The 15,307-nt window shown below is 35.6% G+C and overlaps 3 protein-coding genes and 1 non-coding gene across 4 annotated transcripts; 1 reads left to right on the forward strand and 3 right to left on the reverse strand.

Moving 5' to 3' along the window:
* Nucleotides 1-6,079: 6,079 nt before the first annotated feature.
* On the reverse strand, nt 6,080-7,110 carry LOC141335161 (uncharacterized). Its single transcript, XM_073840532.1, has 2 exons — nt 7,015-7,110; nt 6,080-6,910 (listed from the first exon to the last, which is right to left on the reverse strand). The coding sequence occupies exon 2, from the start codon at nt 6,905-6,907 to the stop codon at nt 6,434-6,436; it is 474 nt and encodes a 157-aa protein (XP_073696633.1). The 5' UTR covers nt 6,908-6,910; nt 7,015-7,110; the 3' UTR covers nt 6,080-6,433.
* Nucleotides 7,111-8,927: 1,817 nt separating this feature from the next.
* On the reverse strand, nt 8,928-10,802 carry LOC141335160 (ubiquitin-like protein ISG15). The gene is made up of 2 exons (XM_073840531.1): nt 10,254-10,802; nt 8,928-10,128 (listed from the first exon to the last, which is right to left on the reverse strand). The coding sequence occupies exons 1-2, from the start codon at nt 10,263-10,265 to the stop codon at nt 9,658-9,660; spliced, it is 483 nt and encodes a 160-aa protein (XP_073696632.1). The 5' UTR covers nt 10,266-10,802; the 3' UTR covers nt 8,928-9,657.
* On the reverse strand, nt 10,781-12,956 carry gatc (glutamyl-tRNA amidotransferase subunit C). Its single transcript, XM_073840529.1, has 5 exons — nt 12,617-12,956; nt 12,468-12,518; nt 11,760-11,929; nt 11,373-11,476; nt 10,781-10,903 (listed from the first exon to the last, which is right to left on the reverse strand). Exons 1-5 carry the CDS (start codon nt 12,782-12,784, stop codon nt 10,842-10,844), a joined length of 555 nt encoding a protein of 184 aa, XP_073696630.1. The 5' UTR covers nt 12,785-12,956; the 3' UTR covers nt 10,781-10,841.
* A 55-nt stretch (nt 12,957-13,011) lies between these two features.
* trnak-uuu (transfer RNA lysine (anticodon UUU)) lies at nt 13,012-13,084 on the forward strand. The gene has a single exon. It is a non-coding gene; the product is annotated as a tRNA-Lys (tRNA).
* The last annotated feature ends 2,223 nt before the right edge of the window (nt 13,085-15,307 follow it).

A 15,307-nucleotide genomic window follows, 5' to 3' on the forward strand; every position in this document is an offset into this window, starting at 1 on the left:
CTGAGGATGAAGCAGCACCAAATAGATGAACTTTCATGCGAAACTCGCAAACTGGTTGGTGGATGTTTCCATCCTTCCACCAAAGGAAGCGCAAGAAATCTCTGTCAGACTTGTCTACGTGAAACTGATGATACATTTTCTCTATGTCACACATAAGTGCAATAGGATGTTGACGGAATCGAATCAAGATGCCATGTAAGCTATTTATCAGATCAGGACCTTGAAGTAGATGATCATTTAAGGAACAACCTTGATACCTTGCAGAGCAATCGAAGACTACACGTAGTTTGTCTGCCTTCTTCGAATGAAAAACACCATGATGTGGCAAGTACCATGTTTCTCCTTTCTTGCCATCATCGTGCACTTCCTCAGCATCTTCTCTCTGAAAGATTTCACTCATAAACTCACTGTAACGTTTCTTATATGATTCATCCTTTGCCATTTTTCTTTTAAGATGATCAAGTCTAATCGCAGCATGGCGTCTGTTGTTTGGCAAAGTGGGCCTTACTTTGAAGGGAAGCGGCATTTGGTAATGACCAAGAACATTTCTCTGTATACCTTGCTTCAACTTTTCAAGAAAATTAATGTCATCCTGAGATACTTTTGTGGTCTCTTCTTCCATATCTTTAAAATCACTTTCTAGGACTCGTAGCACATTGGCTGGTGTGATCAGAGGAAGCTCCTTAACTGCAGTGCGGTGACACAGTCTGCTGACTTCAGATAAATCAGAATTTGGCGAAGAACAACCGACTATACTCCATCCTAGATCTGTCCGAATAGCATACGGTTCATCATCTCCTCCTAATATCACTTCTCTGGGGGCCATTGATCTTGAACAATTGTAGCCTATTAATAGACTGACATCGCAGTCCTGTAATGGAGGTATTTCGTCAGCAATAACCGCGAGATGATTCCAATTCTGAGCAACTTTAGAAGTAGGAATGTGGCTACGATTAGCTGGTATGCAATCTTTGGTATAAGTAGGAGGCAAATCAATATAAATGCTGGACTTATATGCTCTCACCTGAAGTCCTGATACCCTCTCACTTTGAAGGATTGTATCTTTCCCAAGCATGGTTGTAAGTTTCAATCTTACTGGGAACGTTGTTGCCTGTAAAGCATCACTCACACCTTTTTCAACAAATGTAGTATCACTCTGAGAATCCAGTAGTGCATATACTAACCTTTCACGGCTTGGATTTTGCTTTACAGACACCCAGACTGGAACAATCATGGAGGTATGCACATTGTGATCTTCTCCAGCCACATTCAAGGCCATTGCATTCATCGTATCATCAAGATCGCTTTGGGTTTGAACTCCAGAAGATGAAGTCTTCACCATTTTCACAAAGTTACTATCATGCAAACTGGTTGGATGCTTTCTCTTACAGATATTACAAATGAGACGACAACGACACTCCTTCGCACCGTGACCAGACTTCAGACATCCATAACAAAGCCTCTTCTCCTGAACATATCTTCGTCGCTCTTCCAGCGGTTTGCTGAGAAAATTGGAACAGTTATTGAGTTGATGATTACTCTTCTGACAGAACATACATGGAGCTCTGTTCACAGATTTGACCACATTTTGACTCTCTATGTTTGAATGAGTAATAAGAACCCGAGCTCTGCTTCGCTTGGTCTCTGTTAGATTTACCTTTTCACTAGCGTGTTCTAAGTTATGAAGAGCGTGAAAGGACGTAACTGGATTACAGGCAATCTCCGCTTCAGTATATACAAACATAGCAAATTCTTTGAAAGTAGGATACTCATGATCGTCGATAAGAGACTGTGTGACTCGACGATTCCACCTGCTAATTGCCCAGTCCGGTAATTTTTGCACAAGCTTCTGGTTCTCTTGATAATCGTTTAAAATTTGAAGACCCTTAACGTGAGGCATGGCACCCTGACAAGCATTGAGAAAGTCAGAAAAGGTTTGGAGTCCTATGGCATCTTTTGGATGGATTTTAGGCCAATTTGTTAACTTCTCTCTGAAGGCCTTTTGGATGACAAAAGGCTGGCCATAACGACCATTCAACTTACTCCACGCATCCTGATAGGCTTCATCATCCGTTCTGAAGAAAGTGCCTTCCAAGACTTTTCTGGCAGGACCACTCACATACTTCTTAAGGTAGAACATCTTGTCAGCAGAAGAAAGACTTTTCTGATCAATGAGCACCATAAAAGATTGTTTAAACTCAATAAAATGAATGGGGTCACCTGTAAAGATAGGAGGCTCTGGAACCGGTAGTTTGCTCATAGTCATTCCATCTTGAAACGCTTGAACAAGATGATGTACGTCGTTCGCTGGTGCCTTGACTGACAGCTTTGCTGGCTCTTGATGCACATTTTGATGAATTTCTTGTTTCTTTCGCACACTCACTTGAGAAAACTCTGATTCTTCTGCGCTACTACAATCTTTGGATGAATTAGTCCTTTCTTTCTCAATTTCTTGATTATATACTTCAAGTTTAGCTTGAGCTGCTTTCAGATCCTTTTGTGCTTGAATTCGCTCCAGTTCTTTTAACTCAACTTCGAGAGCCTTTTTATGCTGTTCCTCTAACTGCTTTATTCTTTCTTTTTGCTTTGTCTCTTCTAATAGAACATTATATGCAGCTTGTTTAGCTGCTACTTCTGCTGCAGCATCTACACGCTTGGCTTCTAAGTTTGATACAACAGAGCGATGACTAGATTTACTAGCTTCCTGACTAACTTGTGAAACAGTCGAACCAAAGATTGAGCGGGCATACTGATGAGTTAATAAAGTGCGAAGACGACCTTTCTCTCTCACTGCATCAAAATCTCCATCTATACCCGTTATTCTTTCATTAACAATTTTAGTAATATCAGCTGTGACTGCTTCACATGCATCCATTTTTCTCCTCATCTCAACAGTTGGGGATACACGCTGCCTAAATTCATCATAAGCACCAAGGACCTTATTTTTAGCTGTCTCCAGGGAATCAATTAAAATAGCCAGCTGAGTTTCTGACGCATCTAACTTAAGATGCTCACGTGCATTACGGGCATCTTCTTTCCACTGATCATATAAAAATACTATCTTTTTCTCTCTCTTTTGCCGTTCTTCTTGCTGATAGGCTAACATTTTTTCAGTAGGAACATGCATACGTTTTGAACGACGTGCACTTTCACTTTGAGTTTCTGTGTGTTGGCTATCAACTTGCCTATTTGCCCCTTTTGAACCAGCATCTGACTTTGACATTTTCCTACATTTACAATCCACTAAAATTACGTAACACTACTCACAAGTCCACTTTAGCCACATATGCTGAGGCATTACACTTGAAGCAAAACGAATATATTTGATACACTTTAACGTTAGTCCATTAACAGGTGAACTGTACGCGCACCAAATGTCCATTTATCTTTAAATCGCGTTCAACAAACAAGAGAAGATTTGTCCCTTAAAAATTAACTTTGTTTCATTGTCTTTGGTACTCACTGCGATCCACCAAACAATGATTGGAACAGTTATCTTCCCTCGAATAGTCCACTAACTCAGTCCATCTGCTGCCCGTAGAGGTGTACAATCATCCGCTGAAAGTTCGCTTTAATCTTGATCCGTCAAGTGAGCACTCGCAGCTGTTTCCACCGAGCGCGCCGCCGAGTTCGCCGACATTAAAGCTCCGTCACTAACCATGGCGTCCCTTGAAGCGGCACCGCGGGTCAACGATGGCAAGCTCTTACTGTAGCTCCCTGGTTCAATAAAAAAAAAAATCGACTCTCCAACTGATGATCCTCATAGTTTATTCACATCCGTCACATAAGTCGTCACTTCATGCCGTACACCATCAAGTAACCAGATTGAGGATCAACGTAAGAGCTTGTACAAAGAAAAACCAAACAAACAACAAAATTAGTAAACCTTAAGACAAACATTTCAAAACCAAACACAAATAAATAAACAAACACATCATTTAAACATAACTAGATAATCACACAAACAGCAAACAAATAATTTTGCTACAATAAAACAAAATAGAAATAAAGATAACAAGAAGTCAAAATACCTTGTTCTCCATTTAAACCAGGAGCTAAACTCCTTATGAACCGTAAACCTTTGAGGCCATGACCATGTGCGTCTGGGTCTCGTTCCGTACTGAAATGTTTAGCGCGTACTCGCACTATATCCGTTCACGCCAATATATTTCACAATAAAAGACTTCTCATTACCATAACATAAATGCAATTAAATGCTATACGAAATAACACCAAATTCAAATATTATGAAAACAAAGAAAATAAATAATGAATCACAAAAACATACAACAAAGTCATTAACACTGTTGTTTATGGGCAGGTTATGGAGTCACGGCATATTTCAGCTACGAGTGAAACGTGAGGCAGCGGTATGAAGTTCACAGTTTCCCCAGCGAACAGCAGCCCATCACTGGCTCAGATTTCGGTGACACAACGGTATGAGAATTAGCAATATTTCAGTGAAAAGAGATTAAAATAAAGAGAACCATTGAATACACTTAAATGAACATGCTACTTTTAAATAGTAAAGTTTTATTTCTACAATGTTTGCTAAACCAGTTTAAATGTATGTAATATTGCAAATTATGCTGTATTTATCCAAGTAAATTCAATTTGTCTTATATTTTTGTCTTTAGAACTTCGCTGTTATATGTAACAATCTAGTGCGCCGTTGTCACATTTTTATTATTTCAAATGAAAAACATCAATAGGTTAACTGACCCAGCACTATGTCAAAAAAGTTGCCAAATAACACAGAAATGGTTGTTTTTACCCAGCATTTTTTAGAGTGCACACACAATTGTTTCTTAATAGCCTATTCATGATTGTTTTGAAAGTCACCACTAAAATGAGTTTCCTTTTCAGGTATTATTCAGCAACTTTCTCTTTTCATCCTTCAAAAAAGCAGTGAGCATAACAGGCCATAAACATGATGCAAGGCACAAACATCTAGGTGTGTTCGGAGCTTGAATTCTCATGCACAGGAGTTACAAAACAGTGGAATTTTGTCGACTGCACCAATGAGAAATTTTTATTATGTGATTTTATCATTATTATTTTACTATTATTATTTATTTGTTAACATCCATTAAATATGCAATTATACTCAACACTCAAAAATAAAGGTTCCAAATGGTATCATGCTGACTTTAGATTTGTTGCCACAATAATTCCAATACACGATTTGTGCTACAGTGCAGTTTATTTTTCAATTTTAGAGACAGGCTGTTTGTCGTTTTATAAAGAAAAGGTATTTCATTGACAGCTTCTTGCACAACTTTCATTTTCCATTCTCCTGAGTGAATCATTGGAAAGAGGGTATTCCCCATGATCCCATGAGACTGAGGGTTTCCTGAAACATGCCCTAAAGCCCTAAACATGCCCTAAAGAGAGCAACCACGCCCATTCTGATATTTGCAGAACTTGGTGCATGGTATCCGTCTGTTAGTAAAGATCACTTTCCATTTATAATCATTTGTCTTGTACCATGTTTTGTATATGGTTTCTAGAGACACAGCAACCTTTTAATGACTCTATGACAATAAAAAATACTTTGTATAGTCTAGTTGTTTAAGTCTGGTTTTACTACAGGACATTAGAATGTCAACAGGAAACATAAAATCCCTACAGTGATCTTTTCTGGAATTGTAAGAATTTCTTTATTATTGTTCTCCATTCCTGTGTGAGCATAAACACCTCACATGACAAGTGTGTGTGGCATTGTGAATATGTGTAGATATATCTTTACCTATTTTGTCCTCAAGTGACAAGGTCATGTTTTTTTTCTCAAAAATGATTTTAATAAGGAAAACAAGTATTAAAATGAGCTAAAAATCAAGATCACACACATCTTATTATTATTTTCTTGAGGAATCAGAGTCCCGTTTTGGAAAACTTGGATATATGCGGTATCCTAAGTATAATAGTGTGATTTCCCACAGTCATTTATATAAAGAATAAACATTTTATACTTATGCCAAGCTTTTTGGGTAGAAATTGTGAGTTAAATTCAGTAAATCACAATAGTTTGAGAACAACTGAACTAGAAAACAAGTTGATAAAAACTGAACTGAAACACTTCTTGGGAATGATTGAAGCATTTATTATTTTTGTTACAGTGAAAGGCAATTCATAACGATAAAAGATACAGTTACAGCCTATAACGGGCAGATAAATACAATTACATGAGCTCTTAAGACATTATGATGTTTCACAATTAAGAGGTTTTACCAATCACAAAAAAAGGATTAAACCATAACATTCTGTTACCAACTAATATTTACATCACTTAACACTTTTTAGTCCTTTTTGCGCAGTTTGTTTCACAATTAAGACGTTTGATCAACCACAAAAAGTGACTGAACCATAACATTCTGTTACCAACTAATAATACATCACTTAACACTTTTTAGTCCTGCGCACATTTAACCGATCAACCTCCTCGCAGACGGAGAGTCATGTGAATGGTGCTTCCTTGTGTGATATCGTATTCTTGCAACTTCCTGCCAGACTCCAGCTGTCTTCCATTGTAAATCAGTCTCTGCTGATCCACGGGGACTTTCTCTTTGCGGCAGATCTTCGTCTGGAGCTGATCTACGGTCTCATTGTTGATATCAACTTCATACGTTCCCGTCTGGCCCTTCTCATTCCTGACGAACACTTGGAAAGGCGCAGGGTTCGTGATGAGCAGACTCACCACTGATCCAGGGTGCAACCCGTAACTGCTGAGGGTTCTGGAATCATCTTCAAGGCTGAGACGGGTACCGTTATTTGCAGAAAGTTTCTGTTTGTAAGGAGGCTCTCTGAAGTGCTTAAAAATTAGTTGCTTGAGTTCACCAACTGTAGCATCACCGCTCACGTCCAGATGACTCTCATGTCCGCTCAGCAGTCTTATTATCAGCTGCATGATCTTTCAAAATAAGATCAAATATAAATTAAATAAAATCCTCAAAACTACACCATAAGTTACTTAATTAAAACATGGAGAATGGCGTTAATAATAATGTTGCTTACCAGGCTGGTTGTTCGAGTTTTCTGCTGAATATGGCTTGCGCTGGATTGCTTTCTCCAAAAGTAAGACTGCTAAGTCGCACCGAAGTCAAACACCGACAGTGTGCAAAACCATGAATATATAGGCATCACCTCAAGCCCCGCCTCAAAATAATGTTTCGTTTCTGAAAACTTGCTCAGTCACTTTCGGTTTCCATTCTCACACAATCGCTGACGTTACTCCTTAGAAATCGTTCCTCTACAAGTTACAAGTTGCAGTTATTTGTTTATTTATTTATTTCACAAATTATAAATAAATCTCATAAATATTTCAAATTATAAATAAATCTCATAAATAAATATATAAATGTTTGGATCCCAAAATATTTGGGAAGCTAAAAATAAAAAAATAACCATATAGAACGTTTTGTAGGCCTAGGTTGTTAAAACAATAAAAATGAAAAATAAATATAATCTTACTTGAAAGTTTCATTTACACATAACAGGATAGATCCTGAACAGACATCACTGGAATGAGAAAGCATTCCACATGGTCATGCGATTGGGGAAATCCAGGTAAAGTGAGCACGTCATGTAAGAGCAAAATACACCTGGTCCATTGTGACGATGGTTAACTATTTCATGATACAGTGCAAACTAGTCTCACCTGATATATGGCAGGTGACAATATTGTTACTATTTATAATAGCATTTGTGTTTATTGCCCAGAATGAGTTTATTCTTCTCTAAATATTCTGATGCCACTTTTGAAGTTAAAGCAGCCATGGCTATACAAAATTAAAATGATACTTAATTTACTGAAGGAACTATTTTGAAACATATTTAGGCATCTAATATATGTTTGCAAGCTACTTCTTTGTCGATTTTGTCCAAAAAATGTGTATTTGCTACTTAATAGGGTCAGCATGTCAGTTAAAACAATAATCTGTCAAAAATGTATTATAAATATTGACAAATTTAGTGTTCACCTCAATGAATAAATAAATTGAGACATCAATCTGACTTCAAACTGAGACTGAATTATCAGCACAGGCAAATAACATTGTTGAAAATGTCCAACTATTTATTTGCAGTTTGTAAGAGTTCATAATTGTGACAGAAAATATAAGCAGTTACTTACAATTATATTAAATAAAGGCTAAAAGTCACAGAATGACTCACTAAAATGTGGATTTGTTGATCATAAACAGTACATTAAGGGGTCCTTCAGAAATGTGTTTCAATAATATCTTACATGTTAGGGACACACCTGTCACACTATATGAAAGGCAAATATATATATATATATATATTTATATATCTAAGTTTAATGATAATTATTTATAATGCCAAAAATACATTGTATGGGTCAAAATGATAGGGTTTGCTTTTATGCCAAAATCATTAAGATATTAAGTAAAGATCATGTTCCATGAAGGTATTTAGGAAAATTCTTACCGTAAATATATCTAAATTTTTGTTTAGTTATATGCATTGCTAGAACTTCATTTGGACAAATTTAAAGGTGGTTTTCTCAATATTTTTGCACCCTCAGATTTCAGATTTTCAAATGGTTGTATCTCGAAAAAATATTATACCATGTCCTATCCTAACAAACTATACATCAATGGAAAGCTTATTCAGCTTTTAGATTAAATATAACTATTGTAGTCCAGGGTCACAAATATGTCTTAATCTCAAGTATTGAGTTATGGTTTTAGTAGAAGTGATAATGTAATGTTATTAATTTTGATTTGTGGTCAGCTCTAATTCATTGCCAATGGAAACAGACAGCCTATATATTAATACAACATGACATTTTACATCTAGTGATCCACAATATGAAAATGTTTGAAGTTATGAATGAAACTGTTTTGTGTTTACCAGTTACTCCATAACAAGTCAAAAAACATGCAAAATACACAGGACTGGTTTGAGCATTGACATTTTATTGAACAAGAAAGAGGTTGGCAAGACCATATACAGAAACCTTAAACTGGAACTCTATGAGTAAAGACTACATGTATTTCATAGTTTATACATTTATTAAATTACATGAATACATTAAATTACAAATAATAAAATAAATATTCTGCTACGAATAGATATTAAATAGAATAAAATATAAATACTCTTTTTAAAATCCGCGTTTAGCACAATGATGTTATTATTATAAATTATGCATTTATGAAATCACTCCAGCATCAAATAATGTATACAATGTGTCTTTGGACGGATTCATGAATTCAAAGCGTCATCGTAAGCCCCGCCCACAAACAATAATGTTTCATTTCTGAAAACAACAACAACAACAACAACAAAAAACATCTATCCATATTTTATATAACTTCGTAAATAATTCTCATTCTTTTATATATTAGATAAACAACAAAAGTACTGAACATCATGGATTATTGGAATGAAGAAACTTCCCATGATCTTGGAATGTAAAGACAAGTAAAGTAAACCATACCCGACATTATCGACATATAGATAAACATTCTGACCTTAATATTTATTCTTTGTGCACTTTATATAGGCCTAGTAGATAATCTTTTCCAAACTGTCTTTATGACTTTTCTATTTTGGCATATTTAGTGTTTAGTCCTTAATAAATTGGATCAGTTATAAATCCTGGTCGCGTTTTAGAGGAATAGATCGCCTCTATTAACCTCCTCGAAGACGGAGAGTCATTTGAATGGTGTCTCCTGACTTGATGCTGTAGTCTCGCAACTTCTTTCCAGACTCCAGCGGTTTGCCCTCGTAAATCAGTACTTGCTGATCCTCTGGGACTCTCTCTTTGTTGTAGATCTTAGTCTTGAGCTGATCTACGGTCTCTTCGACAGTAACATCATACGTTCCTATTTCACCCTTTTCGTTTCGAACCAACACCTGGAAAGGTCTGGTGATGAACAGGATTACAACTGAGCCTGCGGGCAAATCGTAATCGCAGAGTTTTCTGGAACCATCATCCAGGGTGATACGTTCACCACCGTTTTCGACAAAAAGCTTCTGTGTGAAAGGAGGTGCATTGAAGAGCGGAGAAATGCGCTGCTTGAGTTCGCCAACTGTAGCTTCACAGCTCACCTCCAGACTCTGAGGTTCTCCTCCCATCAGTTTTATTGTCAGTTCCATCACCTGTCAAAATATTAATTACAACAATGACATCTGAAACTACCACAGCTTCCTCAGCTTATTTTAAAATCGTGATTATATTGAATTTATTATATGCTATTTACGTGGAATATTCTCATGAGACTTACCGAGCTGTTCATATCTGCTGCTGAATGGTCTGTTTGAAGTCAGGTAAATCGCGCCAATGACGTTCTTGGACTGAGGCATGAATTTAAAGCGTCAAGTTAAGTCCCGCCCATAAACAATAATGTTTCGTTTCTGAAAACTTAGTCACTTTCTGTTTCCATTCCACCTAACCGCTGCTGTATCAATGATACAGCAGAATGTTCGGTAAAGTTTAATCAACAATGCGTTCTTGTTCAGATACATCAGAGCCAAACCCAGAAACATTCTTATTTGTGTATTAATAGACAAACAACAAATAGAGAGAACAAAAGTGATTATTGGAATGGGGGAAATTTCCCTTGATCACTTTTTGTACAGGCAAAAAACCAAACCAAACCTGATATTATTAACATATTATCTAATAATTTTGATTCATCTATTCTTAGTAATATCTTTTCGTGTTGGTTATTTTTAAACGTGTTTATTTAAATTAATTTCTATTTGTGCTTGCTTTATTATTTATTATTAAAAACATAAATGGCACACAAGATAAAATATAAATATTTATTATAATGAAAGTCAGAGCATATGTGTCATGTTACATATATCCGTCAAAATTCGGAGTGTTTAAGCATAGCAGATCTCTCTTCTCTCTTAGGTAGTGGGATGTTTCCTGCATTTAAAAGAAAGATTGATTATTTATGTGCGTAGTACACATGTTCAATTAATTAGAAGTACAAAGTACAAACTGTTTAATTGAAACTGTGAATCTTAGTTCAGGCCTACTCTGGTTAAATCATTAAAGTGATAGTTCACCAAAAAATGAAAACTATGGACCACTTTGTGTTCTTGGACCTTTCTGGACCTTGGACATTGTAGTTGTGTTGCTGTCTAGACAGGGTCAAGAGCTCTTGGATTTCATCAAAAATATCTTAATTTGTGTTCCAAAGGCCAACAAAGGTCTAACGGGTTTGAAACGATATGAGGGTGAGTAATTAATGAAAGTATTTTTATTTTTGGGTGAAATATCTCTTTAAATTATACAAACCTCAATGCTAAATATTAAAATAAAGATGAATTTGTTATGAAGCTCTGATAGAACAGCTAATCATTTTAGTTATAATTTTGTTCCTTTTTTTTACCTGGAGGTGCAACAAAGTATTCCTCTACTGTGTTTTTGGCTAGCTGAAGCAGCTCCTCTGCACATTCACCCTCTGTTATCGTATCATCTCTCAAAAACAGATCTCTATACACAACAGGAAGTTCAAAGGTAAAGTTTAGCTTCTATAAAATGGTAACATGGTGACACTGTAATGTGAGCAAACATATTTGGAGAGTTGGACTGTAGCCACTACTTTGCATTGAGAAAATACAGCAAATATTTTTTAACCATAACAGTCAACCAAAGAAAACACCACCGAAAAGGGACTTAATGCAAAGGATACCTCCAAACTGACTGAAAATCATACACGGAACAACTAGCACACTGTCACATAACTTATGTGAGCTTCAGCAGGATTATTAAATACCTGTCCTCCAGAACTGAATCCATCGGCTTCACACCGTCAGTGTTGACGACATGAAGTTGATCAGCAAAACGAATGGCTTTCTCCAGACAGTCCACCCCTTCTTTACTGCCAAAGTCAACAAGGGCTAATCTTTCCAACTTGTCCACTAAATCTGCCGAGACTCTTGTTGGCTGCAAATAAATGTTAAACATGGTTATATTATCAGTTCTTTTAGGAAAACTAATTCTTAATTTTATTTTTATTAATAATAAATCAGGATTAGGTTTATTTCCAAGTATTATTAAACTCTATATGTGATGTATGTACAAAATAAACAAACTAAAATACGAATGTACAAAATAAAAAGGAAAAATGCATTGTAAATGTGTGTTTATATGTAATGTATGTACAAACAGTGCATGTACAAAATCATATATATACAGAAATAATATTCTTACTTTATTAATAATTAATCGCTGTTCAAGCAAAACTTTCACATAAACACTAGGGTTAGATGCTACTCAGTTTCTCAACTATGTTTTTATGCTGCCCTCTACTGGGCGGTGCGAGAAACAGTAAAGAATGTCAAAGTAAAGGCAATGAGAAACATTTGAACACATGATAAAATTGTCGGCAATGCACATTTTTCCACACTGTCCAATGCTACAAATTAATTTACTGCATGTGTACAACATAAGCTGCATAAACGTGTGCAATAAGAGGCATTACCGGCGGAAGTTGATTTTCAGTTACGGGCTCCCATGTGGGTACTTGAGGAACCTTAAGTGCGACATATTTATATTAGTACTGCGTATTATGTCCAAAATAACATACACATTTACTAATTCCAACACAACGGTCTCTAAATCACGCTTTACCTTGGAATTCCAGGCAGAGTTACTTGATCCCCGGTCATATGTCCAACGAGACCAGGACGTTCCGCTGGACGATACAGCGTCGCTTCGAGCGGGCAGTGTCAATACTCCACACCGGGGATGCGCAGGCCGCAGCGCCCTTGAAACTCGAGCCGCACATTTACAGAACATGTTAAAATGACGTTCCTAAGTATGTCACGTTGCTGTGCGTGCGGAGTCGAACAAACAGTTAAAACGCGATTATAATGATGTCTTTATTGCGAAGGACACCTACCTAGAGACGTCCTAACAAAAAAAATTAAGAAAAAAAAAAATGCGCTCTGCTTTACCGGAAGTTGAATTTTTTGAGAGTGCACGCGGTATATTTTCAGACGGAACTCTGGGAGCAGTATACAAGAGCCCGGATAGCTCAGTCGGTAGAGCATCAGACTTTTAATCTGAGGGTCCAGGGTTCAAGTCCCTGTTCGGGCGAACAATTTTTCATTTGCGTTTTTGAAAAGTAGGCAGGCACAGATAATGCAAGAATCGACTCTTTTGACTATGTATGTATGACTGACAGTGTTGTGCAAGTTACTTCCAAAATGCAATACATTATATATTACTAGTTACTGTCTTTTAAAAGTAATTAGTTACATTACAATATTACTGTCTCTAAATTGTAATGCGTTACACTACTTTTAAGTTACTTTTGAGTTACTTTCATCAAAATATCCACAGATTATAAAATTCCAAAATATTATACATTAAGATTAGGATAGCTGGCATAAAATTATAAAAACATAATTTGGTGAGCCTACCGGTATGTCTATTAATGTTACGTTGTAGTTTAGGTTTAACACCGATAAGCACAAACCGCATTAATACATTCATAAATAACACCGGTAAATAAAGCAAAGTGTTATAATGTACAAACATTAAACACAATAAATAGCCTATAGGCTATTTTAAATGTTTTTCAGAACAAAACAAGAATGAAGAATATAAGTTGCTAAACAAGCCCAAACGATTTAGACTAAAAGCGAAACTGAAAGCAAACGGCATTGTCCTCACGCAGCCTACCTCTCTCATTCGGCATGAATCTAATTAAACGTGTCCATATTGGTGATCTATTTGAATGCTAAACTATTATGTAAACCAGGATTTGTACTTAACGCGCTTATAAAACATCCTCCTCACATGAGCAAATTTGTGTTTGACCCGGGCTCAGGTTGAACGGCACGGATTGTACTACGCAGTACGCACTATTTAATTTTTTACCAGTGTTTCTATATTTGACTGATTGTATTTTATTCTTATAATTAACAGACTGCAACATTTGCAATGCTGTGTGTGCATGAGGCGCCGGCGCAATTGAATAGCGGAACAACTCTCGACATTTTTGGTCATACAGATCTAAAACTGCAGTGTGTCTACTTTTATTTCTGTCATCTCGGTTTCCTTTCCGTGAACTTTCGTAGAGTGCCGCTCCACACAAAAATGAACCAAACTCAGCAGCATATGTCACTCAGTCTTTTCCTTTCGTTTTGAAAATCTGTTAATTGGGCTGTTATTAAAAGTATGTCAGATATATTTCGTGTATTCATTCATTTTATATACAGACTATGATTTAATAAAAACAGATTTTGTCATTTTTAGCTTAATTTTGTTGCTTGTCTGCGCTCGTCCGCCGCATTTTTTCTCTTCTCCGACTCCGCAGCTCTCTTCGTTAGTTTAGTGTTAGTGGCACCAGTCCAGCTGTTTCCAGGAGTTACTCGTGCTATTTCTCCATAAAATGTAGAATCTGTCCCTGCAGTCATCTCAAACATCGAATTCCAGCAACAGGAAGACAAAATATTTTACTCGTGGACTTTTTTTTTAATTAACAAATTAATTTTGAGCTAAAATATGTTGATGTAACTTGCGTTACTGAGATTGTAACGAGTAATATTATTACCCAAATTGTATTAGTAATGCGTTATATTACCGCGTTACAGCAAAAAGTAATAAACTACTGTAATATATTTCTTTTGTAATGCGTTACTCCCAACACTGATGACTGACTATACACTGTATGTGTTATATTTGCACACAAGCTGTTATACAGCAATAGCAATCAACCTAATTCTAAATATATGTGTAAAAAAAAAAATAATAATAATATATATATATATATATATATATATATATATATATATATATATATAAAATATAAACCACTATAAATTCTAATAACACAAGAGTAAAACCAGACAAATTTTATATATAATAACACACTCGTATAATTATTGTAATATCGTCACATTTATGATTGTATAATTTGATTCATTTTATTAAAAAAACAACACGAGTGTCACATGATCCTTTAGAAATCATTCTAATATGCTGATTTGCTGTTTAAACATTTTTAACAATTTTTGATTATTATTAATATTTAAAACAGTTGAGTATTTTCAGGATTTTTTGATGAACAGAAAGCATTTATCTGAAAAATATTTTGTAACATTATACACATTTTCTTTTTGATAAAATTATAGAAAGTATTACTTTTATTTAGCAAGGATGCCTTAAATAGATCAAAAGTGATGATAAAGATATGTAATGTTAAAAAAAAGATTTCTATTTCAGATAAATTATGTTTTTCTGAACTTTCTATTCATCAAAGAAACCAGAAAAAAGTAAACTCAGCTGTTTTTAAGATAATAATAATAATAAATG

Source organism: Garra rufa, chromosome 5 (genome assembly GCF_049309525.1).
Source record: "Garra rufa chromosome 5, GarRuf1.0, whole genome shotgun sequence".
Lineage (NCBI taxonomy): Eukaryota > Metazoa > Chordata > Actinopteri > Cypriniformes > Cyprinidae > Garra > Garra rufa.

Coding starts and splice junctions, on each gene's coding strand:
- LOC141335161 (XM_073840532.1), bottom strand. CDS start 6,907: ATGCAGCTGATAATAAGACTGCTGAGCGGACATGAGAGTCATCTGGAC.
- gatc (XM_073840529.1), bottom strand. CDS start 12,784: ATGTTCTGTAAATGTGCGGCTCGAGTTTCAAGGGCGCTGCGGCCTGCG. Junction 12,519..12,616: donor ACTCTGCCTGGAATTCCAAG/GTAAAGCGTGAT, acceptor GTCGCACTTAAG/GTTCCTCAAGTACCCACATG. Junction 11,930..12,467: donor CTGAAAATCAACTTCCGCCG/GTAATGCCTCTT, acceptor ATTTATTTGCAG/CCAACAAGAGTCTCGGCAGA.